Genomic DNA, 24,707 nt, shown 5'->3' with positions numbered 1-24,707 from the left:
AGCTAGGCAAGATGTACAGGCAAGACTTTGGCAAAATTCTCTGGTGATCACAGATCACTAGGGTCGCACCTTTAATTGATTGCATAACCAGCTAAAAACCCCAAAGGCTCATCTGGGAGGTCCGCAAGGAGGATCTGAGTGTGATGGCACTTTCCCCTCTTTGCTCTTAGCCAGGGACCCTTGGCGAACACAGAACAAACCAGCCACGTGATTTCCAAGCTGATGGTGCGTGAGGTGCAGATCATCTCTCACTGACCTGTGGCTTCTTTTCCGCAGGTTACCCGGTTGCAATATCTCAATGCTCTCATGGCCTCGAGGATACAGAACTCCCCACAGTCACCTGACACCGTTGAATTGAAAATCATCCCCAGCAGCCAGACAAAGCTTCTGAATGACAAAAATGCCACGCCAGGTATGTGCTTGTTCCGTTGTGGGTCACCAGGTGGCGCTGTGGCTCAGCTCCCTTCTGCCACCCGTGCCGGGACCTGCCATTTTCTCCTCCTGTTTGGACCACGGCTGCCTGCTTGGGTGGAGATGGGGCAGGATTCCTGCAGGCGCTGCAGGCGCAACACCAGGGAAGAGGAGCGAGTCAGGAAAATCGGTTGGTGTATGTGCACAGAGTTATCATTATTGTCTAGTCAGTTTATTATGCACCCTTCATCCTCAATTCCGAGGGCAGGTTGCAATTTAAAATTCAGTATCAAAAGCACGTTAAGCAAATTACAACCACAGAAATAAGGTGGTTCCTAACTATATATACCTCAGGTGCCAAATGCCAAGGTAAAGAGCTTTGTCTTCAGCATTCCCTGAAAGCAGGACAGTGAAGGTGCCAGGCACAGCTCCGTGGGGAGGGAATTCCACAACGTGGGGCTGCCACAGAGATTGTCCTCCCTCAGGCCACCACCTCCCAAACTTCTGAAGAAGGTGGAACGACCGGGGGGGCCCTCTGCTGATCTTACATCTGTCTGAGAAAATTGGCAGGGAGGAAGGTGGCAAAAGTCGTTTTGGGCTTTAAACACTAGTATGAGCACCTTAAATTGTGCCCAGAAATGAAGTGGCAACCAATTGTCTCTCCAACTTCTGCCAAAAGATTTGGTGATGGCTGCTGGCTTAAATGACTTTAGATGTGGCTTTAGACCATTTTGTGGAGGATTGGTCTCGCCATGGCCTGGTGGCTAGGTAGGGGCTCCGTGTGCCAAGGAATGACACAACGGAGCAATCCCTGCTGAGGAGCTTTAGTAGGCCTTTGTCTTCATGTGGGATGCTGGACTAGGTAGACCAGAGGCAGCCAACGTGGGGCCCTCCAGGAGTTTCTGGACTGCAGCTCCCCTCACCCCTCACCACCAGCCAGTTGGAGTTCAGCAACACCTGCAGGGCATATCTGTTGATGACCCCTGATCTTCTCTAGCACAAATCTCCTTAGGCTTCATTCATTTTTTCCTTCCACGGACTTGAGCACTGGCTCCGGCTGATGGCAGTTGTAGTCCAAAAGAGGGGTTCCCAACCCCCCCCCCAGATTGACCACTTGGAAATTACTGTGGGTCTTGGCAGACCTCTAAATTATTTTTCTGCCTGTTCTGAAAACATAAGAAGATCCTGCTTGCTCAGGCCAGTGGCCAATCTAGTCGAGAATTCTGTTCGCACAGCGGCCAAGCAGTTGCCCCCAAGGGAGACCCAGAAGCAGAGCCTCAGCACAAGAGCACCTCCCTCCTGTAGCCTCCAGCAGCTGGTGCTCAGAAACATGACTGCCTTCGACCGCAGAAGCCGAGCAGAGCCATTGGGAAGCTTATCCTCCTCTGGGAGCACGTTCCATAGTTTAGCTGCGTGAAGAAAGAAGGACTTTGTTTGTGATGTCTGTGAATTCTCGTGTTATGAGAGAGGGGTGCACACTTCTCTCTATCCGCTGCAGCAATTGTAATGTGCTATATGATCTTTGATTGCATTTTTATGGCTTCTTTTATTTATTATATTGTATTTTATTGTGTTTCCGTAGACTTCAAATTGTTATGTGATAAAATAAAAATAAAATAAATAAAAAGAAGCAATAAAAATGCAATTAAGGCTCAGTATGAATGCTTAATGTGGACACACTTGAATGCATTCATTGCACCGCTGGCCTAAAACATCTGGCAGGGGGCACCTGGTTGGCGAAGGCTGCCAAAGGGCATGGGGATCAGGGGTGTTTACCAAAGGCTTCATGAAAAAGGGAGGTGGGGTTTCAAGGGAGGAGTTTGAAAGAAGGAAGGGAGAGGAGGCTTGATTTTCTGGGAGGCAGCCCCAGGCATGACAAGGAGCCTGAGACACAGAAAGACATGACAGTCGCAGGCAGGGCTGTATCTGTCACCTGGGGACATAAGAGCTCAGAGACAGGCAGGTGGGGGAGGCAGGGAAGGTGAGAGTTTTGAAGGGGAGGCGGCGGCGCTTGGTCTGGATGCAGGAGCACAGGGGCATTGTCAGTGGGGCTCCTTGCCCAGCAAAGCTGTTTTCTTCTGCACTGTCCTTCCAGGAGCTAAACACTGCCATCTCTCCTCTTCTCTTTCTTTCTTCCTTTCTCCCTCCAGCCTTCCCGCTCAATCTCTCTTTCTTTGGCACAATTGAGAACTGCATTTAATACAGGCCTCTCTGCCATAGTCTGGAGTGCCTTTTTTGTTTGAAAACCACAAGGTAAATATATCCAGTTGGTTCCCTTCCTGCATTTCCCCTCCTTGCAGTGCCCTCTGGACCCAGGGGAAGGGACAGCAGCAGGCCCTCTGGGGGTTATTGGCCTTCAGCCCCATCTGCATGGCTCATGGTCAGCAACACCTGGAGGGCCACAGGTTGCCTAGTCCTTGTTTAGTCTCCCAGTTGTGTGATTGCTGTACGACAAGCAGGACTTTTTAACGACCCAGTCACCTTAGGGACTAGCTGGGTTACTCCTCCCCTCCTTCCCCACGGAATCTGCATCTCATCAGGAGGGAGCTGCCAGGGGGAAAGGCTCAACTAATCAACCCCTGGCCTGATGGATGGGTCATTAAGAGCACCCATCTTAGGTTGGGTCTACTCAGAAGTAGTAGAATGATTGTATCATGTCAGACTGCAAGTGGGAGATGCCAATTTGCATGCTTCCCTTACTTCTCTTCTGCAGGTTTTCTGCTTGCGGGGGGTTGTGTTCGTTGTTTAACGAGGGCAGCACCAACCCTCCTGGCTGCACCCTAAAGTGGAACAGTTCTTTCTACCATCTAATGTTTGTAGCATCTGCAAACCAGACCTTTGTCTGTTGGATCGCTAATTGCCCCCCCCCCAATCCTGCCTTTCCCACCTTAACCAGATGTGGCTCTTTTGTGCAGGGGAGGAAGGGGTGGGCCCACCTTGCAAGAGGGCAGGGGAGATCCCTGGGGGGGGGCGGGGGTTGGATTTCACTGTTCTGATTCCATGCTAGCCTGCTTTCCTCCTCCCTTCAGTGAGACTCGAGGGAGAGAATCTGTCTCATTCCCAGGGCTAAAGCATGTCTCCACTCTTCACACGGCAAGAGTACAGGTGGTAGTTTATCAAGTGGGTATTTGCCACACTGTGTTATGCAAGCACTTGGTGAACTGGCTGGCTGTATTATCCTACCCCCCACCATGCACAACCATATTTGCAGGGTTGTGTGTGTGTGTGTGTGTGTGTGTGTGTGTGTTCCAATTTCGTGGGAGCAGAGAAATTGGCATTGGACAAGATGTTCAGCTTCCCAGAATATCAACTTATTTGTTATTTATTTATTTCTTGCACCTTTCTCTCCCAAGGAGGTCAAGGTGGTGTGTACATGGTTCTTCCCTCCCTCCCCCACCTTCCTCATTTAATTCCCACGACAACCCTGTGAGGTGGATTAGGCTGAGAGGCAGAGTGACTGGCCCAAGACCGCTTATGGCTGAGTGGGAATTTGAACCCTGGTTCCTTCTCCTTGAAGGCAGTGGTGTGCTTGAAAGAACCAGGGTGGCAAAGTGGTTGGCATTTCAGACTTCCAAGACCCAGGTTCACATCTCAGCTCAGCCATGAAGCGTACAGGGTAGCCTTGGGCTTCCTCTCAGTGCCTAACCTCCCTCGCAGGGCTGTTGCTTGCTATGAGGATGGAAAGCGTGCCACCTTGAGCCAGAGGCAAAGGTGAGCAGAGCGACCGCTGTGGAGCTGACCTTTCTGCAAGTGGCTGCTTTCTGCACACACCTCTCCATTCATTCAAACAAACAGACAAGCAAGAGGCAGGATTGGAGCTCAAGAAGGGTGAGGGCTAAGCCTGGGGAGAGAGCAGAGGGCCAAAGAGAGGGCCTTCCAGTCCTGAGGTCCCATTTGGAGAGCTGCAGGCTCCCCATTACTCTTTCTTTCATTCAGGATGCTCAGTTCCTGCTCATGGCTCAGTTCTTTGTTGCCAAACCACCGAGAGCCCAGCAACGATGGGGTATAAACATTGCCATTCTTTCTCTTCCTTGCCACCCCCCCCCCCCATTCCAGGGAAAAGCAGAAGCAAGCTCAACCTTCTGGAAGAGGGGAGCCAGAGCACAGGGGTCTGACCCGCTAGAGGCTTTGGGGGCAAGGGGTCTCGGGAGGCCCCCTCTGAAATCTCGGTCGCCTTCTCCTGGAGTCCTCCCGTCCTTCCGAGGAACTTTCCACTTTGGCTCCTGCGTCCCAGAGAGGCTCCTGGAACTGTGAGGAAACTGGCCAGCAGCCTCTTGGGTTGCTTCTGGTGCTCTGACCCGGCTGCAGCACCCAGGACGTCCTCTGAGCAGCACTTGACGGACAAAGGGTGGTTGAGTTTGGGGGGGGTGGGAATCTCTAAGACAGTGAACAGCAGAGAACAGCCACCCTGTGCCTACGGACTGGATTACTTTTGCAGGAGTCAGTGTGAGCAGGGACCGGCAAAGGTGTCATTGCAACAGCGTTCCCTCTGCTCCACTGACTGTGTTGATCTTTTCCTCCCCGCGTGCAACAGATCTCCCTTCCACCCAGCGGTCTCCTATGTACATTCCACCCACCCTCCAGGCACACTTCAGTTTGTTAGTCCCCACACCAGGCTTTCACTGGTGGCTCCAGCGCTTGGCTCTGGGGCACCCCCACCCACCAGCCTCCCGCTGCAGCTGTTGCGCTTCCTGCCTTTGACTGTAGCTGCACCCAGCCGCCATGCCAGGCCTGACTCCAGGACCTGAAACTTGCTCCTCCCACATTCCAAGCACACCCGCCTTGCTGGTTGTCTGAACGCCAGCGCCAGGCTCCAAGGGCATTTGAACCAGCCGTGAGTCTCATCTGGCGCCAGGCAGGGCATCAAACCATCCTCCCCAAATTGTGCCAAAGTCCACATTCCCTAGAGCCACATGTGCAGCCTGACTCTGTCTTGCCAGGATTGCACTGCTTGCCCTCTTTCCAGAAAGTGGGTCCCCATGGCGACCAGGTGGTGGGCTCTGTCTGTGCCAACCCAGGAAACGCTGCTCTTCTGCAAAGCAACCCTTCCTTCCCAGAGGATGCCTGTCTCCTGGCCACTTTCACCTAAAGTTTCATTCTCTTCCCCCTTGCTTTGCGTCTCTAGTTCTTAAATCCAACACAGGTTTAAAAAACAGTTTGCACAGGTGGGACCTGGGGCGGGAGCCATTTCGACCCCGTGCTGGTGTTTCCCAAATACTGGAGTTTAAGTGACTCCTCAGGTAAGCTGTTGAGTGGTTGGGGATGGGACAACAGGATTTGCCCCATCAATCTGCCGGCATCCCAGGCACTGAGTCTCCCACCTTGTGAATGCTTGCAGTGCATGGAGGATCTGCAGCATTTTGCTGCAGTTTACCCAAGAAGGCCTGCTGGGTGGAAGAAAGTCCTAAAGGACCGCCATTCCTCCTCTAACTGCTCCTTCTGGCTCCTGGTGTTCGTGCTTAGAAGAGCAGCTGCTGTTGCATTTCCCTCTGGACTAGCCTTCCCCAGCCTGTGCACTTCAGATGTTTTGGACTACACCTTCGCATCAGCCCCATGCGGCACGGCTCCTGCTCAATGGCTGGTGGGAGCAGGAGTCCAGCACAACTGGAGGGCACCAGGTGGAGAAGGCTGTTCTCGGCTGTCCTCCCTGGCTGCCGGGTTCTGGCTGGAGAGGCAGCACAGGATGCTATGCTGGCCCTCCATGCTAGCTTTGGCAGAGAGAAACAGTCCCCCCACCCTTAGTTGCTACTTACAGTATTCCCCCACTGGAGTTCTTGTTTTTAAAATGAAATAAAGGACTGAAGAGCAAGAGAGGGAAAGAGAAAGTTGGTTTCCCTTTCTCCCTCTCTCGTCCTCTCCCTGTCCATAACCAACAGCAGAAGTTGTCTAAAAGCAATGTATAATTTCAGGTAAATTATTTGTAACCTGCCTTTATGTTGTAGTTTTTCTGCAAGGACTGTACCTTCAAAATGGAATAGTCTAATCTTATATATCTATTTATAAGTTACTGGCTTTAGGGAGTGTTTGGTACGCTGCGTGTATAAGGACCTCTAAAAACAATTTGGGAGCTGTTACCATGAGCGGCTTCTGCGAAGGGGATGTAAATGCCCCACCTTTCCTCTTACTCCTTAGGTTGCCCATGGCTCTGGGAAGGAGGACCTCCTTTGGTTTCCACCAAAGACAGTCTTGCTTACCTATGGTGACAGGGACCACAGCCAGGCTCTTGCCAGGGTCGCCTCCCAGTCTGCCATGTCTGGTTGAGGAGTCCCAGGCTGGGGGCCCCCTTTCCACAGGCTACATCCCCAGTAGCCCTTTTCTCTGTCCTCAAGAGTTGGTGCTGGGCTCAAATGTGTCCTGGAACTGTGAAAATGGTCTCTGGGAGGAGTTGTAAAGGTAAAGGTACCCCTGCCCGTAGGGGCCAGTCTTGCCAGACTCTAGGGTTGTGCGCTCATCTCACTCTATAGGCCGGGAGCCAGCGCTGTCCGCAGACACTTCCGGGTCACGTGGCCAGCGTGACAAGCTGCATCTGGTGAGCCAGCACCAGCGCTGCACATGGAAACGCAGTTTACCTTCCCGCTGGTAAGCGGTCCCTATTTATCTACTTGCACCCGAGGGTGCTTTCAAACTGCTAGGTTGGCAGGCGCTGGGACCAAACGACGGGAGCGCACCCCGCTGCAGGGATTTGAACCGCCGACCATGCGATTGGCAAGTCCTAGGCGCTGAGGTTTAACCCACAGCACCACCCGCGTCCCTGGGAGGAGTTGTAGAAAACTATAAATTGGTGGATGGCTGGCACGTATGACCAGTCACCCTTGATCCTCCTCCCCACAGGTATGTGGCTCCCCAGAAGATTCCCCACCCCCGATTGAGGCCATGGGCTGTAGGGTTACCAGCAGTGGTTGAGAGGGGGCCCTTTCTTGTTTCAACCTTTGAGGAGAAAGAGTTGATGGCAGAGCATTGGAGAGAGAGGGGATTTCAGGAGCAGCCCTTTCCTAAAACACAAAACTCTCTGCACAAAGCCAGGGCTTCCGATGATTTATTCTTCTTCAAAGAGGAATCGCCATATTCCAAAAAAACAAACACAAGCCTTTTGGGTGACGGGTTTAGCCATCCATAGTCAGCCCCTCGCAGTCCCTTAAGTAGGGCCTTGTTTGACATGTCAGTTGTGGGGGAGAGGAGGGCTGTCTTCTCGCAGATTGAAGGGCCAGAAATGTCAAGGTCAACAGCCTTTGAGAAAGTTCCACCACCCGATTGCCAAAGGGAGCCCATTCTCCAGATGGCCATGCTGCCCAGAGCTGCTTGAATTTGTCAGAATTCCCCCCCCCCCAAAAAAAGTAGAGGCTAGAACATTGTTTTCGACACATTTAGATTCAAGATCAACTTGAGAAGAATTGAGACCTCACATTGGTTTGCAAAGATCCATTCAAGTAATTTCCTCCAATCCCCTGTGCACATTTCTCTGCAGAATGGAAGGGGCATAAAGGTACCCCCTGACCGTTAGGTCCAGTTGCGGACGACTCAGGGGTTGCGCAATCATCTTGCTCTATAGGCCAAGGGAGCTGGCGTTTGTCCGCAGACTGTTTAGCTTCCCGCTGGAGCGGTACCTATTTATCTACTTGCACTTGACGTGCTTTCGAACTGCTAGGTTGGCAGGAGCAGGGACTGAGCAACGGGAGCTCACCCCATTGTGGGGATTCGAACTGCCGACCTTCCGATCAGCAAGCCCTAGCTCTGTGGTTTAGACCACAGTGCCACCCGCGTCCCACGGAAGGGGCACAGACATGTATTAAAAGTTCATTCTCCAGAGTCCAGTGTGACCCATGTACCAGACAGCAAGGTCAACAAGGTAGACCATTGTGGTAACCAGACACTGAAGGGCAATGCCCATCCTGGCTCTGGGGCTCTTTCACTGATTACCTTGGAAAAAATTCATCAACAGGTATGTATGTCAGGTATACAGAACGTGAAACCCAGTTCCACGGTGAAGGTCAGTTAGCAGAAAGTCAGGGAGCTGCTCTGCACACTCCAGAAACAACAACAGTAAGGGGATGATGCCAAGAACAGCTGTGCCAGCAGTCTGCAAACTCTGGAACCTGCAGCACTTGAGATCCATTTTGCATCAGAGAACAAATCCTTTGAGGATCATGTTTTGGTTGGGGGGTCTTGGCCTGAACCAGCAGTGCCAAGATCCTGCTTCTCCAACAGACAAGGAATGAGAGGGCCGTGCCTGGAGCCATGTGGCTCCACAGCAGTGGCTGGGAATGGCAAGGAGGAGGCAGTCGCTGGCCCCTTTTAAGGGCTGGGAGCAAAGAGGCAAAGCCCCACCCCAGGGCGTCTCCCAAGGGAACAGGCACAGGGATGCTTGACAGGAAAGAGCTGGGGTGCTTCCCTCATGCCTCGAAGGGGAAATTAAGGCAGCTGAGAGGATCCTTGTTTCTGCTTTTGGAGATCAGCAGAGGTTTAGCTCATAACCAGCTGTGGCCTAAGTGTCTCAGGCATGGCTCCCCAGTCTACAAGGAAGTTGCTTCCAGTCCTCACTATTGAACCAGGGAGGGCTGCAACTAAGCTCCAGAGGTGGCCTCCAGGATCTGTGAAAGGCAGAAGCTGTCTGCCTTTTCCTCCAAGGCCTCCTTGGACTCTCAGCCCCAACAGAACTGTTAAGAAGTGAAAGGCGCTTGGGAAGGGCAGTTCTCTGTCCCCCTATCATGCGGCAGAGTGAGGAGGCTGTCTAGGCAGTAGATGGGGAGGGGGCGCAGTACAAGAGGGGCAGCTCCTGCCCTCCCCAGACGTTCCTCCTGAGGTGACGATGCTGGTGGGCTGGCTGGCTGGCTACTTTGTCTCTTCCCAATGACTCAACATACCCTCACCTGCGAGCGCCCTGGCTGGCTGCTCCAGCAGGTGAGTTCAATGCGCTGCGCTGCTTACCCATTGCTGCAGCTAATGCCCTGCAGCAGGCCCAGGCAGAGCAGTGGAGCATTGGAAGAAAACCTGTGTGCCCCATGGCCTGCCCTGCACCCTCTAAGCTTGCGTGCCGCCCATCACCAGCACTGAAGTGAGAGTTTACTGCCATTAACAACCAGCTTCTGGGAGCAGAATGAGGCTGGTGTGCCATCCTGTCCTTTGCCTAGTGTCTGGCGGGGGGGGGGGGGACTAGCCCTGCAGCCCCCCTCCTAGGTGTTCCTGTGCAGCAGGACCACGGCCACAGCATTCCCCTCACCTCCTGCTTGCCCTGCCTGATAGAGCTGCTTTGGGAGTTCCCGAAGGGGCTGTGCATCTACCCACCTCCCTGTAATAAAAGCCTTTTTTCCCCTCCACCCTTCTCGCTGGCCAGAGAGGACAGCGGATTTCCCTGTTTCCGAAGAAAGAGCATCATTCCCACACACGCCCCAGATCACAGCCACAAGGTTTCCAAGTGCCATCTCTTGTGCCTTAGTTTCTCCTCGGGTGACAGCCTCCACAGAGAGCCACAAGAGGGAGGGAATTTGTCAGCTCCACCAGGAAGAGCATGGCTGGCTCCCAGCCCACTCCGAGGAGCAGAACACTGACCCCCAAAGCCTGTTGAAACAAGAGAGGGAGGCCTCAGGGACAATCTCTCACCCCGAGGGTACCAAAGAAGTCCCTGGTGCCCCGCTGGCACCAGTCATGACGGGGTGGGGGCATATCTGCTGAAGGGCAAGGGGAGTGAGTTGGTCCCCAGCTGGTAGAGGGGTCGGGTGGAATGTCAGCTCACAGAGCCAGCACCCCACCACCCAAGATCCCCCACTCTCAGCAGCTCCTGAAGGGGCCTCGCTGCCGGTTGGCACAGGCCTGCAGTGTCTCTCGGATGCCCATCTGCCAGTCTTTCACCAGGTCCACTGGAGTCACCGCCTCCTGCCAGAACAAAAAACGGCATCAGAGAGCTCTGCCTGCCTCTCCGCTTCCTGCCTCAAGCTGGCAGGCCAGGAAGAAGCAGAAAGAAGCCTTCCAATCTCTCTGTTAGGGGTGGGGAGCCTGAGACATGCCAGGTGTTGTGGCAGGACTGACCACAGGGCAGCAGGCTGCACCCTGGAGAGCCGCGGCTTCCATGCTCCCCACACGACAGGCTCAGCCTGTCTGGGCTTCTTGGCAGATGGGATGGCAGGCTATGGCACAGGCCCACCGCTGGCTGCAGAAGGCAAGCAACGGGGGCTTTTCTCGCCCAAGCAGCAGCTTCTACCCCTCCTCATTGAGCATCAGCTTAGTTCTCACTCTGCCAGTAAATCTGCCTGGGCTTCTGAGTGCAGGTATGGACACTCATTAAAAAAGCCCTCTATACTGGGAAATTACATGGTGTTGAGAAGGGTTATAGACTGACCTTTGCCCTGAACTGCTACCTTTCTACGTGAAGGGCCCTTTTATGCAGGAGCATTAGCATCTGAAGCTATCACCTGCAGCCTGCTATGATACAGCCCAGACACAAGTTTACAGGCTCAGTGAGCCTAGAGTAGACTAGGCCTTAGAGTGGTGCAGAAAGCAAATGGTACATTTGCACCAAGGAGCAGTGCCATCATACCCACACCACACAAGCTCTGGGGGCCCAAGAATCTTCCCTGCTTGCCGCCCATTCTGAAAGGGTGGTAAAACCTCCCCGCTGCCCATGCCTCACCTCATTCTGTATGGCCAGGTTTGCCCCGTACATCAGCAGCGTCTTCACAGCCTTGAAGCGTCCCAGCCTGACTGCGTCGTGAAGGGGCGTGTCTCCTTCCTGGGCAGGGGGAGGCAGAGTAAGTGCGCCTGGCCAGTCAAAGGGCAGATTCTTAGCTCGGCAGAAGAGCTGCTGCTTTGCATGCAAAAGGATCTCTGGGTCGATCTCCGGCTAAAAGGATCCCAGGCTAGGAAAAAGCTCTGCTGGAAGTCTCAAGGACCCACAGAAAATGGCAATGAACAAACTGACCTGGGCTAGAAGGATGAACTCAGTAACAGGAGGGCTGTGTGCAGAGTGTGTCAGATTAAAAAAATTCTGTGTCTTGCATATATTATGCAAACAAGCGCAATTGCTTTTATTTTGCATAATTTCTTCTGCTAAAGCAAAGAGCTCACTGTGAGGCGAGGGCCATTTCTGAAAGTGCTTGAGGATACACCCCAAAGTACCATCAGAAGAGCCCTGCAGCTGGATCCGGCCAAAGGCTCGTCTGGTCCAGCATCCCATCCTCAAGGGCCATCCAGACCCCAAAGAACCCTGAGCAGCCCCTCCCTCCTCGCAAGGGTTTCCCAGTATCCAGAGGCGTAGCTCCTCTGGCGGCAGGGGGAGAACTCAGCTGCTGAACTCAGGAGGGTTTCTGCTGCCAGCTCGCCTCCCAAAAGCAGTGCAGACTTTCGGGCAGAGCCAAAACGAGGGCTTGGCCACCCCAGCTGCTCCCCACAGCCCAGAGGCAGAGAGCACCCCTCCCCTCCATCTCATACCTTGTCTTGCGCATTGATGTTTGCCCCGCAGGCAATGAGGTGCTCGGCGCAGTCGCTGTGCCCTGTCCGGACGACCACGTGCAGGGGGGTGCTCCACAGCTGCCAGAGAAAGAGAATTCCTCAGAGCCCACCCCGTTGTCCCGGTGGGGACTCCGTCACGGAGGCAGCGCCCCCCAGATGGGGCAGGCAGCATTGGCTGAGGCTGCTCACCTTGTCCCGTGTGGAGATCTTGGCTCCCCTGCCCATCAAGCGCTTGAGGATCTCCAGCTGCCCCCCACGACAGGCCCAGAGCACAGGGGTCGCGTCCAGCTGTGTCAAAGCAGAGCCCACTCATTAGAGGGAGAAGATCATTTGGAGCACAAGAAAGTCTGGCTGCACAGGAGCGGGGAGGTGGGGAAGGGCAGTCTGTGGCATAAAGCAGCCTTCGCCAATGGGTGCCTGCCACATTTCGGACTACAAATCCCATCATCTTCAGCATCATGCAGCCGTGCTGGCTGGGGCTCTAGGGAGCTGTGCTCTAAAGCATCTGGAGGGCACCAGGTTGGCAAAGAAAATGGTGGGGTGGGTGTACCCTTCCTACTTTTTGGAAAGGGTCCCAACCTCTCCCTCCCTGCCTCTCTTTCCCTCTTCAACCACTAGAGCTTCAGCCAGACAGGAGAGCGCAGGCCTGTCCTCTGGCCCCAACGACAGCCAGCCTGGCTTGCTCCTGCTTTTTAGCAATTTTAAGCCAGTGAGTGAAGTTAAAGTAGCGATTGATGTCAGGAATCCCTGGGTGCTCACCATGTCTCTTGGTTCCAGCTTGGCCCCAGCGTCCAACAGCTTGTCCACGATCTCTGCATGGCCCCGCAAGCAGGCCCGGTGCAGGGCTGTACATCTGAACTGCAGGAGGAAACACAAGGGAGCACCTTGGTTTGACGGGTCGGCACCCTGCAAGCCTGCCCACCCCTTTCACATCCACCCCGAGGGTCTTCTGTGATGGATACTTGGCACAGCCCATCAGGCCGAAACAGCATCTCCTGGGGCAGGGGAGCTCCTTCCTAGTGCAGAACTGCACATTACTCTAGGATAGCCTTTGCCAACCTAGTGCCCTCCAGACGGTTTCAGTCACAACTCCCATCAGCCACAGCCAGCACTGGAGGGCACCAGGTTGACAAGGGCTGCTCTAGCAAATGCAGACCTTTGTCAAAGTTATGCGACTTGAGGGACAGGGCAATGGGATGTTTGTAGGGGAGAACTGCTGGGAAGAAGGGTGCTTAAGCTTCTCCCTTCCACTGATTCCCCCTCTCCACGCGTATCTCCACCCTCACTGCCAGGCTTATAGCCCAGCAGAGGAAACACTTCAGGGTAGGGGGACCTGGAAGAAGGATGTGGCAGGGAGGGAATTCTCCTTTGCAGGGGATTTTACCCCTGCAGTGAAACACATTTGCCTACAGAGAAACTGGTGATCAGAGCCATATAGCAGCTTTGACAAGCATTTGTTACTTTGGGGTTGGGGGAAGACAGCTTCATTCACCATGAACCATGACATTTTGAATCCCCTCCAAACCAATGGCAAAGTTTTGTAGTTGTTTTGTAGGTTTTTGATACATCAAACAGAGGTTCATAGTTGATACTGTATATCAATTACTCCGTTTGGGGGGCTACAAACCCCCCAAAGTTCATGCTACAAAAACCCATGAAACGACTACAAAGGTTCAGCACCCGTATGGAGGGGACCCAAAATCTTGGGGTTTGTAGTGAATGAAGCTGGGGAACACCAAAGGGGGTTGTCTGCTTCTGGTGCCAAGCAGCTTAAAACGTTGCTGAGCAACTGTCTCCGTGTGAACATATTGTGCAGGGATAGTCTGCCTCTGACTGCCAGATACCGAGAATCAAAAGTGGGGAAGAGAGGGCTCTTGCGCTCAGATCCTGCCTGCGGGTTTCCCACAGACCCCTGGCTGGCCCCTGTGAGAAGAGGATGCTGGCCTGATCCAGCAGCAGGCTCTTCACACAGACGTTAAACGATGTAGTGATGCCACCAACTTGGATGGCTTTACAAGAGGACAGGACAAATTCGTGGAGGAAGACAAGGCTCTCCTTGGCTGCTGGCCACAAGGGCTCGGCTCTCTCCCTGTGGAGGCAGCGTGAGTCTGACTGGAGGCTGCTGGCCATCGCACGCAGAGAGACATCTGGCTTGGCCACTAAGAGAACAGGATGCTGGTGGGCCTTTGGCCTGATCCTGCAGCCACGCTCCACTTGCACTCTTGTGGATGTATATTTTTGATACAAGCCCCTATCAAAACTGCAGATAGCAAAGGGCCATCTTAGCAACCATTCATCGTGTGAGAGAGAAGCAAGAACCGCACTTCTGAGGTGATGCCTGGCACAAAACACCTGGAATTTTAAAACCATCCTTTGGGAATGATTGTTTTCCACTGATGCAAATTTAGACAGATGTAATCAATCAACTCAAACTCATGCATTGAATCAGCTAAGATGGCTTTAGTGAGGCAATGGGGCATCCGCGGCTGGATCTTGGGGTTGTTGGCGCGTGGGGGGGGGGAGCAATCAAATGACCATCCCAGAGAGTGGCAACTGATGGAAGAAGTGACCAAAAGGCCCAACGTTGGTCCCTGAGCTGGCAGGGCTACCCCAGGCCCCTCCAGAACTGGCACTCATCACCGCAGCAACATCCTCCTTTCAGCTTATTTTTTATAGTTGGGGGTGGAAGCCTGAGCTCATGTTGTTATTTTTACTGTAAAATATATTATCCTCTTCTACACCAAAATGAGGCTATTCCAAAGTAAATGTGCTTTTGCATCAGGGCAGGAGGAAAAGCAAACTCAATTTTATTCCAGGAGCCTCGGTAGTGCCGTGATTTAAGTGAGTTTGGAATGCAAAGCTGCATATGCTGGGTCTTTTTGTTTTTTGTCATCAGAGCTGGCAAACTGCTTTTTGCTGCTGTTTGGTCTAATGCATCAGGAATGTGGAAGTGCTTATAGTGCAGGCAGGCGACAAAGAAGGGAAATGTTAATTGTGTGTTTCATAACTGAGTGTCTAAAGGGGGTTCCCCATAAGACCATTCAATCCAACCAAAGAAAACCAAGGCAGCTGCCTCCAATGGAGAGAATCCTGGGGAGCAATTTGGGGAGGCAGAGAGGCCTGACCGGGGGGGGGGAGGGGGGCTGATTCCAGCGAATGCTGTGAGAGCCCCTGATGCTGCAGCTGTGATGAAAGCTGCAGAGTTTTGGACTTAAGTGAAATGATCTAAAACAACCACACTCCCCAGAGAAGATCTCCTGCAAAGTGAGCGAGAGTTGCGCAATATCAGGTAGGTTCCTTTCAGTGGGGCTTGTGCAAGAGAACGTCCCAGCGGATTTCACCCTTTAAGGCTGAATAAAAGGGGAGGTGCTTTTTGGCTCTTGACACCAATATATCTTGGGCAAATTTGCCTCTTTCTCCCTTCCTTCGCTAATATCCTCCACCCCAGCTGCCATCCTTGCCTTTGCCGTGGGTTCCCCACCCCCCATTTCATCATTAGGCAAATTCCGGATGGAAGCAGGAGGCTTGCGTTTCTTAGCACCCCCTTTACCTTGTCGTGAGCGTTGGGGTCCCCTCCATCTGCCAGGTATTTCTCAATCACAGGAATCCGGTTCTCCAGTGCTGCTTGGAGAAACTGCACTGGACCCACAGGCTCTGTCTATAGAGGAGAGGGATAGGAGTCAAACTCTGCTTTTCCACAAGGTGCCTGTCCCCTTTTGAAGGAGAGGGGACACTCAGTCTGCCTTGTCCACCTTCACCCCACCCCAAAACTAAGCAATACTACTGCTATTACTACTACTACTAATACTAATAATAATAGGGTTTTTTCAGTGAACAATGTACAAATTATGTTTAAATAATTAATAATTTTACTACTAATAATTCTACTAATAATTTTACTTACAAAAAGAAAGTTTTAGTTGGTGCCTCAGAGATAACAATATGGCTGTTCCATTGCAAAGTCTGCAGCCAACTTGCTTAGCCCTGACGGTGGATGGACAGGCACAGCCCTACCATTAGGCAGAGGGAGGCATCTGCTTCAGGTGCCAATGCTGGGGGGCAGAGCATCCATCTCCCAGCATTCCCCTGGGGACCCTTAAGCCATCCTCTGCTCCCAGGGATGCGGAGGAAGACACTGTCCTGCTGGTAATGTGGAAGGTGAAACTTGAATTCCAGGTGTGGAATGGGATGGCACCATCTTGCCCTTTGCTTCAGGTAGCAAAATGTCTTGTCCCAGCCCTATAAAGGGGACCTCTAAAGCCCATCTGGGTATGTTGAATAAGTTCGTATGAGAGATGCACCAGCCCCTAATTAATTTAGGGCTTGCAAGGGGGCAGCACTTTGAATTGGAATCTGTCTTACGATGGGACCCAGTTGGTAACCTGGGCACCATAGTAGCTCACAAGTGCTGATCACAGACAGTCCCACAGGCAGTCTATCTGGGATGCTATCGAAGCATGAATACCTGTGACTGACAAGACCAGGTTTTTCTGAGAAGAGATGCAATTGGTGGTGAACCAATGCAATAACCTTTGGGGGATGAATGCCTGCCAAGCTGGGCCAAGCCACAAACTTCCTCTTGCAGGGGAAGCGCAGCCCCCTCCCTCGAAAGCCGTGTGTCAGGGCTACCCCTGTGCTGCAGCACACAGTCTGTGGAGACTCACCATCACTTCTGGCTCCCGTTCTTTGGGGCAGACCACTTTCTTCAACCTCTTCTTATTCTTGCGAAGCTTGACAATCGCCTCCAAGTCCTGCAGGCTGTCTAGCTTCAGCCTGGAATTGCTGAGTGTCTCAAGCTGGAAAGGAGACGGGGAAAAGGAGATGTGTGGGCAACCGGCTTCCCCCACAGCACCCGCCACAGTGGGGGAGGGGAGGCCTGGGACGCCCAGTGGGAGAGCTTTGCCGCGCCCCCTTGCAAAGCTTCCATTCATTTCAGTGGGGTTTGTGCAGGGCTGCTTCGCAGCAGGGAGGTGTTGGCTTGTCTGCCACAGTTCAACTTATCCTGCCACTCTTCCTGGTGCTCACTGTATTCTGCTTCACAGCAAACCAGGGGTGGAGAATGGGATCCAGCCACTGGGCAGGATGCTGACAGCCCTCAACCTGCGTGGGCCACTTGGGGTGCAGCCACCCACCTGGTATCCCCTGACAGGGAGCAGCTGCAACTGCTTTTGGGCAGGACCCGGCTCCATGCAGGGGCTCCGACTGAGAGCTCCCGAGTAGAACCAGACCCAGAGAGAGTCATCAGGAGTGCCCTTTCAGGCTCCCAATTGTCTGTTGCTTTCTTGAAAAATATGTTTTGTTATGAATGTGTTTGCTGCCCTGAGCTCCTTTAGGAGGAAAGACAGGATATAAATTCAATCAATCAATAAGTGCAACAGAGCCAACAGAATCTTGTGGCCCTTGAAGGGCTAAGAGATCAAAGCAGAAAGAGGATTCCGTCTTCAGTGACATTTAATAGAAGCAGATCATCGAGACCATAATCTCCCTGAGGGTAGACCAGTTTTTCTCAACCTTGGGTCTCCAGCTGTTGCTGGACTACAACTCCCATCATCCTTGATCACTGGCCCTGCTAGCTAGGGATGATGGGAGTTGTAGTCCAACAACAGCTGGAGACCCATGTTTGAGAAACACTGGTGTGGACGATCCATTGCATTGCTATTCCAGATCTGTATTCATATAGATTGCTCAACCATTCTCTAGAATGTGCTCTAGCCATTTCCTTTTCTGTGGCCTATCTCTCTTTTGTAGGAATCAGCTCTATCACTTTCACTCTCTCCTTCCCAAATATTATCGCCTTTACATCTGTTTACACACATACTCCAAACTGCTACAGGAAGCTTGGTACTTACTTTACAAGAGCCAGATACTAGTACAAAAAGGGTGTTGGAAATAATTCAGGAATTTGGCCAGGTGACTGGGTTCAAATTGAATAAACAAAAGACTAAAGTGTTGGGAAAAAATTTAACCGTTATGGAGAGGGAGAAATTCCAGAATGAAACAGGTTTGACAGTGGTTAAGAAGGTGAAATACCTAGGGGTTTATTTGACATCTAAAAATTTGAATTTGTATAAAGATAACTATGAAAAATGTTGGTTAGAAATTAAAAAAGATTTAGAGATATGGTCAAAGTTGAAATTGTCAATGTTAGGCCGAATTGCAGTTATTAAGATGAATGTATTGCCGAGAATGTTATTTTTGTTTCAAACTTTGCAAATCCTTGACAAGATGGACTGTTTCAAGAGGTGGCAGAAAGACATTTTGAAATTTGTCTGGCAGGGCAAAAAGCCCAGAATTAAATTTAAAATACTGACAGATGCTAAAGAAAGAGGGGGATTTGCCCTGCCAGATTTAAAATTGTATTATGAAGCAGCAGCGTTTTGCTGGCTGAAAGAGTGGATGCTCATCGAGAATACAGATATTTTGGACTTGGAAGGTTTTAATAATACATTTGGTTGGCATGCATATTTATGGTATGATAAAATCAAGGTGCATAGGGCCTTTAAAAATCATATTGTCAGAAAAGCATTGTTTAATGTTTGGACAAGATACAAAGATTTGTTGGAAAATAAAACCCCTAGATGGTTGTCACCCTTGGAGGCTAAGGCATTCAAAAAGCTCAATATGGAGGCCGAATGGCCGAAGTATTGGGAAATTTTGGAACAAGAAGGAGATAAATTGAAGTTACAGAGCCATGAGAAATTGAAACCTAAAGTACGAGACTGGCTCCATTATTATCAAATAATGGAGATGTATAAACAAGACAGGAAAATTGGCTTCCAGGTGGAAAAATCAAAATTAGAAACTGAATTGTTAGAACCCAATACTAAGATTTTATCGAGAATGTACAACTTGTTGCTGAAGTGGAACACACAAGATGAAACAGTTAAATCAGCTATGATTAAGTGGGCACAGGACATTGGTCATAACATTATGTTTGCTGACTGGGAATGGTTGTGGAACACCGGGATAAAATTCACGGCATGTAATGCCTTAAAGGAAAATATTATGAAAATGATCTATAGGTGGTACATGACCCCAGTCAAGCTAGCAAAGATTTATCATTTGCCTGACAATAAATGTTGGAAATGTAAAGAATCTGAAGGTACCTTTCATCACCTTTGGTGGACGTGCCCAAAGATTAAGGCCTTCTGGGAAATGATATATAATGAAATGAAAAAGGTACTTAAATGTACCTTTCCTAAGAAACCAGAGGCCTTCCTCTTGGGCATTGTCGGCCAATTGGTGTTAAAGAAAGATAGAATTTTCTTTATGTATGCTACTACAGCAGCAAGAATCCTCATCGCAAAGTATTGGAAGACACAAGAGCTACCCACTCTGGAAGAATGGCAGATGAAAGTGATGGACTATATGACACTGGCCGAGATGACTGGCAGAATCTGCGACCAGGGGAAGGAGACGACGGAAGAAGATTGGAAGAAATTTAAAATTTATCTTAAGGACTATTATAAACTTGATGAATGCTAAAATGTCAAGGCTTAGAGAATGAAAGGGCTTCAGCGATATAAGAATAGATTGGAGGAAAGATTAGTAAGACATATTCTTGACAGAATCATTAGAAGTTGCTGAAAAAAATGTGGACATTGGGATGCAGAAAGGGGAGGTATGGGGGAGTCCGAGGAACAAGGTTTATGAGAATAAGGTTATGAAATTATACGTGTTTGTATGTCTTTTTATATGTTTGTATTGTTTTAAAAATTCTGTAAAATCAATAAAAAATTATATAAAAAAAAACCAAAAACAAACTGCTACAGGAAGCAGGGTGTGTGTGATCACATTCAGAGAATACAGTGCAGGGAGTATTTAGTCCTTTCCCCACATACAATAGTCCCATAGCATTTGCCCCTCCCCACATTGAAGTCTGGGGGGTAGTGGGGTGGACCTGCCCAGTTGACTACATTGAGTTAGAAACCTGGAAGCAGAGCTGCTCTTCCAATTCCGGCTTCAAGCAGAACTGCCTAAGTTTGCTGCTGCTAAATCATCCATGTCTGGAAGCACCTTTCAAGTGCCATGTGATGCCTTGGGAATGCAGGTCAGCCTCTGGCTCAGCTGCCTGAAGAGATGCCAGGTGCACACCTGTGCGTTGTCTGTTTAACCCTTTGACTGCTGGGGGACTAAGGAACAGCTGGCCAGCTGGCTTGCCAGACAAGAGCCTTCTTGTCCACTATTAGCCGCCCTGAGCCCAGTCTTGGCTGGGGAGGGCAGGGTATAAATAAAAATTTATTATTATTATTATCATTGCCCCCTTGTGGCTGCGGAGGAGATAGGCCCCTGCCCACCCCCCCACCCCCACAAGCAAGGTGGAACTTCTCACCCACCTTTTTCTTCTTCGCATCTTCTGCCTTCTGCCTTTCCTTGCTGACTGTTTCCCACACGCCTGCCAGGCCTGACCGCCATCTCCCTGGCTCCCTGGCCGCACTTCCTGCCAGCACTTCAAAACCTCTCCCTTTCTCGTCATGTCGTTCGCCACTTACCTGGCAGGAGAGGGAAAAAGGAAGGAGCATGAGGACTGTCTTGGGCCCCTCTCTCTCTTCCAGTAAAGTGTCTACCGTATATCCCTCCTTCTGGCCGCAAATTCTGGTGGTGGGTGTCAATAGCTCAGCTGTGGAGCATCTCTTTGCATGCAGAAGGTGCCGGGTTCAATCCCCACCATCACCAGGGAGGGCTGGGAATGTCTCCTGCCTGAAACTCTGGAGACCTGCTGCCTGAAAGCACTGACATCACCGAGCTCACTCACTATAAGGCAGTTTCCTGCGCTGCTGGGATTGTAGCACTAGGACCTGGGAGACCAGGGTTCAAATCCCACACTCAGCTGTGAAACTCACTGGGTCCCCCACCTTGATCTCCTTGTTGGAAGGAGGTGATATAAAGACAGTAATGACAGCACTGAATTCATAAAATGGACCAGGGCAGGGAAGGGCGGGAAACAGGGTGGGAGGGAGCGGGAGAGCCCCAAGTTTTGCAGGTGTACAAAATAACGTGAGGAGGTCATCTCACAAATGCACCAGAGGTGCATCAGAATCCACAGCAGCCCACCTGGCCCCAGAATGCCCATTGAAGTTCTTGAGCTGCTCTTAAGCTCCCGCCATGCCTACAGCCAGCTGCTCCCTCAGCCCAGTTTATATGTTTCTGCAAGTTGCTTGCTCTCCACCTTGCTCTCCCGCCAAGTGGAAAGGGTGCCCAGTGCCAGGGCCAACTTGCAACATTCCCCCCCGCCCTGCCGCCGCCTGCTCCTCCTGTCCCTGATGAAGCAACTTCTATTTATATGGATATGTATATAAGCAGCAGCCCCTGGCTCAGGAACACACATCATGTGCGGCGAATGCTCCCTCCTCCCACAAGGGCAAAGTCAGCATGGTCCGCAACAGGGCCGACTAGAGACATTTGGGCGCCTGAGGCAGGACGTCTCCAGGGTGGAAAATCCCCAGGCACTAGCAGGTGACTGGGGACAGCCGCTGGAGGCCCAGGCTCTCATGCCCGTCCCAGTCATTTCAAGAGGGCGATCATTTCCTGACTGCTTGTAGCTCAGCATGGTCTGCCCACACCCAGCCCCACGCTCTCCCTGGCCAAAGGAAAAGGCGCTGCTTGAGATGTGGATACAGAGACAACAGGAGACATGTGGGCAGCGAGGCAGAAAACCCAAACACCTAAGAGCCCTTCAAATCCAGCACCCTGTTCTCCCTGTGCCACCCTTGGGCTTTTAGGAAGCCCAAGGGGAAAGCAGCAAGAAGCACTGGGGGTCGCGGACTCTGGGGAGCAGAAGAGAGCCAGTGGGGTGGGGTGGAACTGGGCTCAGTCCTGGGAGGCCGGGGCTTACATTCAGTCACAAAGCTCACGGGCCTCTCAGCCTCACCTACTTGGCAGGGTTGTTGTATTAAACAAGGAGCAGGGAGAACCATGTGTGTCACCTTCAGCTCGGGGGGTGGGGTGGAGTTGGGCTATAAATGTAGCAGATTAATTGTTGAATAAACTCTCCTGGCTTGCAATGGCCTTATGCCATCAATAGTACCCACTGATAGCCTCATCCTCCAGGAATTAGTCCATTCCTCTTTTAAAGCCTCCATTATGCTTCCTTTCCAAAATATATATTAAAAATACATTGGGTTGCCTGGGATGGAATCCAAAGGGTGCCCCACTCACCCCCCACCTTCTGCTGGGGTCAACACTAAAAAGTCTTGTTGCACCTTTTAGGCTCTGCTCCTGCCCTTCTTGATTCCCCCCTCCCCCACTTTCAGAGGACCCCCCCGAGGCTTGGCAGGGATGACCCCAGAAATAATGAAGGCAGCCTACAGGTTAGAAAACACACCCCACACACTTAAATAGTGTTTCAACATGTGCCACCTGAGGCAGCCCCCCCCCCGCCTGCGCAGCGCCTGAGCATAACATTGCTGGAGTAATGCGATAGCTTCTGGGCCTTGCGGCTGCCACAGCCAAGCATGAATGGAATGGCTCTTTTCTCCCCAGTTTCAGTCACTCCGGCGCGGTCAGAGGCTCCCTTCCTTCTTAGGTCTCCAGGGAAGAGGACACCCAGAGGTCTTGGGTGACCTCCATGAGGGAGCAAGCAGAGCTTCAGCTGGACACAGCAGCCAAAATAAGACACCAGCTTAAGCGCCAGGCCATCCTCACGCCGGGGAGGCCTAGCAGGCTTGCTTGTGACATCCCTCCATCTGCACATATAAGGCAGTTGAAGGAGTTCATTCAGTCTCAGCTCATTCAGCAAAGGAACATAGGAGGCTGCCTTCGACCGGCCCATCTAGCTCACCATTGCCTGCACTGACTGGCAGCAGCATTCGGGGGGGGGGGATTAAGCAGGTTCTCGCCCAGCCCCACACCTGGAGATTCCATTGGGGAGTGAACCAGGGACCTTCTGCATGCAAGGCAGAGACTCCACCACTGAGCCACGACCCGTCCCTTGACAGCAAATGGAATTGTTTCATACAAGAGACTTCCTCAGCCCCACCTGGAGATATGGGGCATTGACCCTAGAGCCTTCAGGTGGGCTACCATGCAGCTGCAGCAGGCACACCCCCATCACCTGCTGGTCGGCTGTATTGTACTGCATTCCTACTGAAATGAGCACCATTCTAAATTTGCCTGTATACAACTAAATGGCCATATGGAAACTGCTGGCCCTTTTGTCTTCTTTTGGGGGCAATGCATAGCTGGCCACCCCAGCCCACACTGCCCGACACTTGGAGTGTCCTGGATCAGAGAACCTTCCCACCCAAATAAGGTCTATGGCAGGTGTGGGAAGAAAGCACATTGGAGCCTTTGAGTAGATTTCTAGGTGATGTGCAGTCTGCCTGCAAGGGTTTCTAACTAATTGCCTCAACAATTGCAACAATCCAGCTCAGTCCTGGTCCTGGTCACAAATTCCTGGGCTGAGCAGACACTCACAGAGACATGGTGTTCCTTAATTCTCAACGCACACATGCCTGGCACCAGACTGGTTTGCACCAAACTGTGGCTGGTGTACCTCAAGGCTCTCATTAAAAAAACAAAAGCCAAAGCCTGCCGTTTGCCCATCTCTGAGCTGAGAGCCCACCCCACTACTCCCACTTTGCTCTGGATTGCCCTCAGGCCCCCACCCGACCCCTCCATCGCTTACCAACTGCTGAATGCTGAAGATCTCCATGGTCCCCCCTACCTCAGAGCCACAACGCTCACTCCTTGGCCGCCAGGCACAGCAGCTGTTTTTATTCCACCCGGGGGGGGGGGGAGGGAGGCTGCCTTTGGGCTTTGCTCCAAAGTTCTCCCTCCCCTCCAGCAAACTGGATAATTCAGGTGCCATGTCACGCGGGCTAAAATAACTTCATAGTTTAAAGGTTTCCAGAGCTTGCAATGGGATTCCCAGGTCCAGAGTGGGAAACGTGTGCAATTGTTTGGAATGAGAAGAACTCAAGATAAATCAGAGCCGTTGGGAGTCCCATGACATTGGGCACAGGCTCCCTACCGCCATGCTACTTGCTCCCAACGGTGCTGCATTGGCTGCCAATAAGCTACCGGCCCCGATTCAACATTGTTGGCCTTGACACACAAAGCCTGGACCAGCTGGGGGCCCAAGTACCATAGGAAGCTGCCTTAGACCAAGTCAGCCCGTTAGTCTATCAAGCTTAGTGTTGCCTACACAGACCGGCAGCCCTCTCCAGGGTTTCAGGCAGGGGGCATTCCCAGATCTGCCTGCAGATGCCGAGGGTTGGACCTGGGACCTTTTCCATGCAAAGCAGACGCTCCGCTGCTGTGCTGTGGCCCCTGCCCAGTTGCCGTCAGGAGCGCCTTCCCCAGAACTTGCACTCTGGATTCAGGGTGGGTTAAAGAAGTGGGGAGCAGGTGACCATGTGTACAGGCAGGTGGATCTAAAAAGCTGCAGCCCAAACGGCAGCCTCTGCTTCCTGTGGATTTGCAGACAGTTGAGCAGAAGAGATCCTCCCAGAGCAGTTTAACAACCAATCCCTTTTCACAGGGGACTCTGGGAATTGTAGCTCTGCGAGGGGAACAGGAGGTCTCTAACAACTCTCAACACCCTTAACAAAGCACAGCTCCCATTATTCTTTGAAGGGAAGCAACACCTGTTGACATGTAAGGTGTGGATGTGGTCTATGTCTACAATGTTTGATCATGCGTCACTGTTTTACCATTAAACCTGGGGATTTTGGTTTTTTTAATTGTAAGTCACCTAGGAAGCAGTTTTATATCAGACCAAAAAAACTGAATGAATGAATGATCTGGTCCAACAAGAAGGGAAATTTCAGAAGTAAATTACTCTCATGGACTGAATATAAATTACAAAAACACATGAGATCAATAACACTTAAGAGGATTACTGAAGAAATGAA

General features: G+C 51.6%; 2 protein-coding genes across 3 annotated transcripts in view; one reads left to right on the top strand and one right to left on the bottom strand.

The window, feature by feature from the left end:
• Positions 1–7,734, top strand: part of CNNM3 (cyclin and CBS domain divalent metal cation transport mediator 3) — a 30,332-nt gene extending 22,598 nt beyond the window's left edge. The window contains exons 7-9 of one of the 2 annotated variants that reach the window (XR_014528654.1): positions 277–412; positions 2,562–2,664; positions 4,468–7,734. Coding sequence is in view for 1 of the 2 variants with exons in the window: in XM_083514222.1 (XP_083370348.1) it covers positions 277–412; positions 4,468–4,526 (195 nt within the window). In the remaining variant the exon portion in view is untranslated. The remainder of the gene's footprint in view (positions 1–276; positions 413–2,561; positions 2,665–4,467) is intronic. The other variant, XM_083514222.1, reaches the window with a different exon arrangement.
• ANKRD23 (ankyrin repeat domain 23) lies at positions 7,433–23,603 on the bottom strand. Its single transcript, XM_083514373.1, has 9 exons — positions 23,480–23,603; positions 20,190–20,345; positions 16,518–16,649; positions 15,404–15,511; positions 12,613–12,711; positions 12,043–12,141; positions 11,833–11,931; positions 11,036–11,134; positions 7,433–10,281 (listed from the first exon to the last, which is right to left on the bottom strand). The coding sequence occupies exons 1-9, from the start codon at positions 23,504–23,506 to the stop codon at positions 10,177–10,179; spliced, it is 924 nt and encodes a 307-aa protein (XP_083370499.1). The 5' UTR covers positions 23,507–23,603; the 3' UTR covers positions 7,433–10,176.
• Between the last annotated feature and the right edge of the window lie 1,104 nt (positions 23,604–24,707).

Source organism: Podarcis liolepis, assembly GCF_965112155.1.
Source record: "Podarcis liolepis genome assembly, chromosome: 7".
Taxonomy (NCBI): domain Eukaryota; kingdom Metazoa; phylum Chordata; class Lepidosauria; order Squamata; family Lacertidae; genus Podarcis; species Podarcis liolepis.
This window is presented reverse-complemented; position numbering and strand designations above follow the sequence as displayed.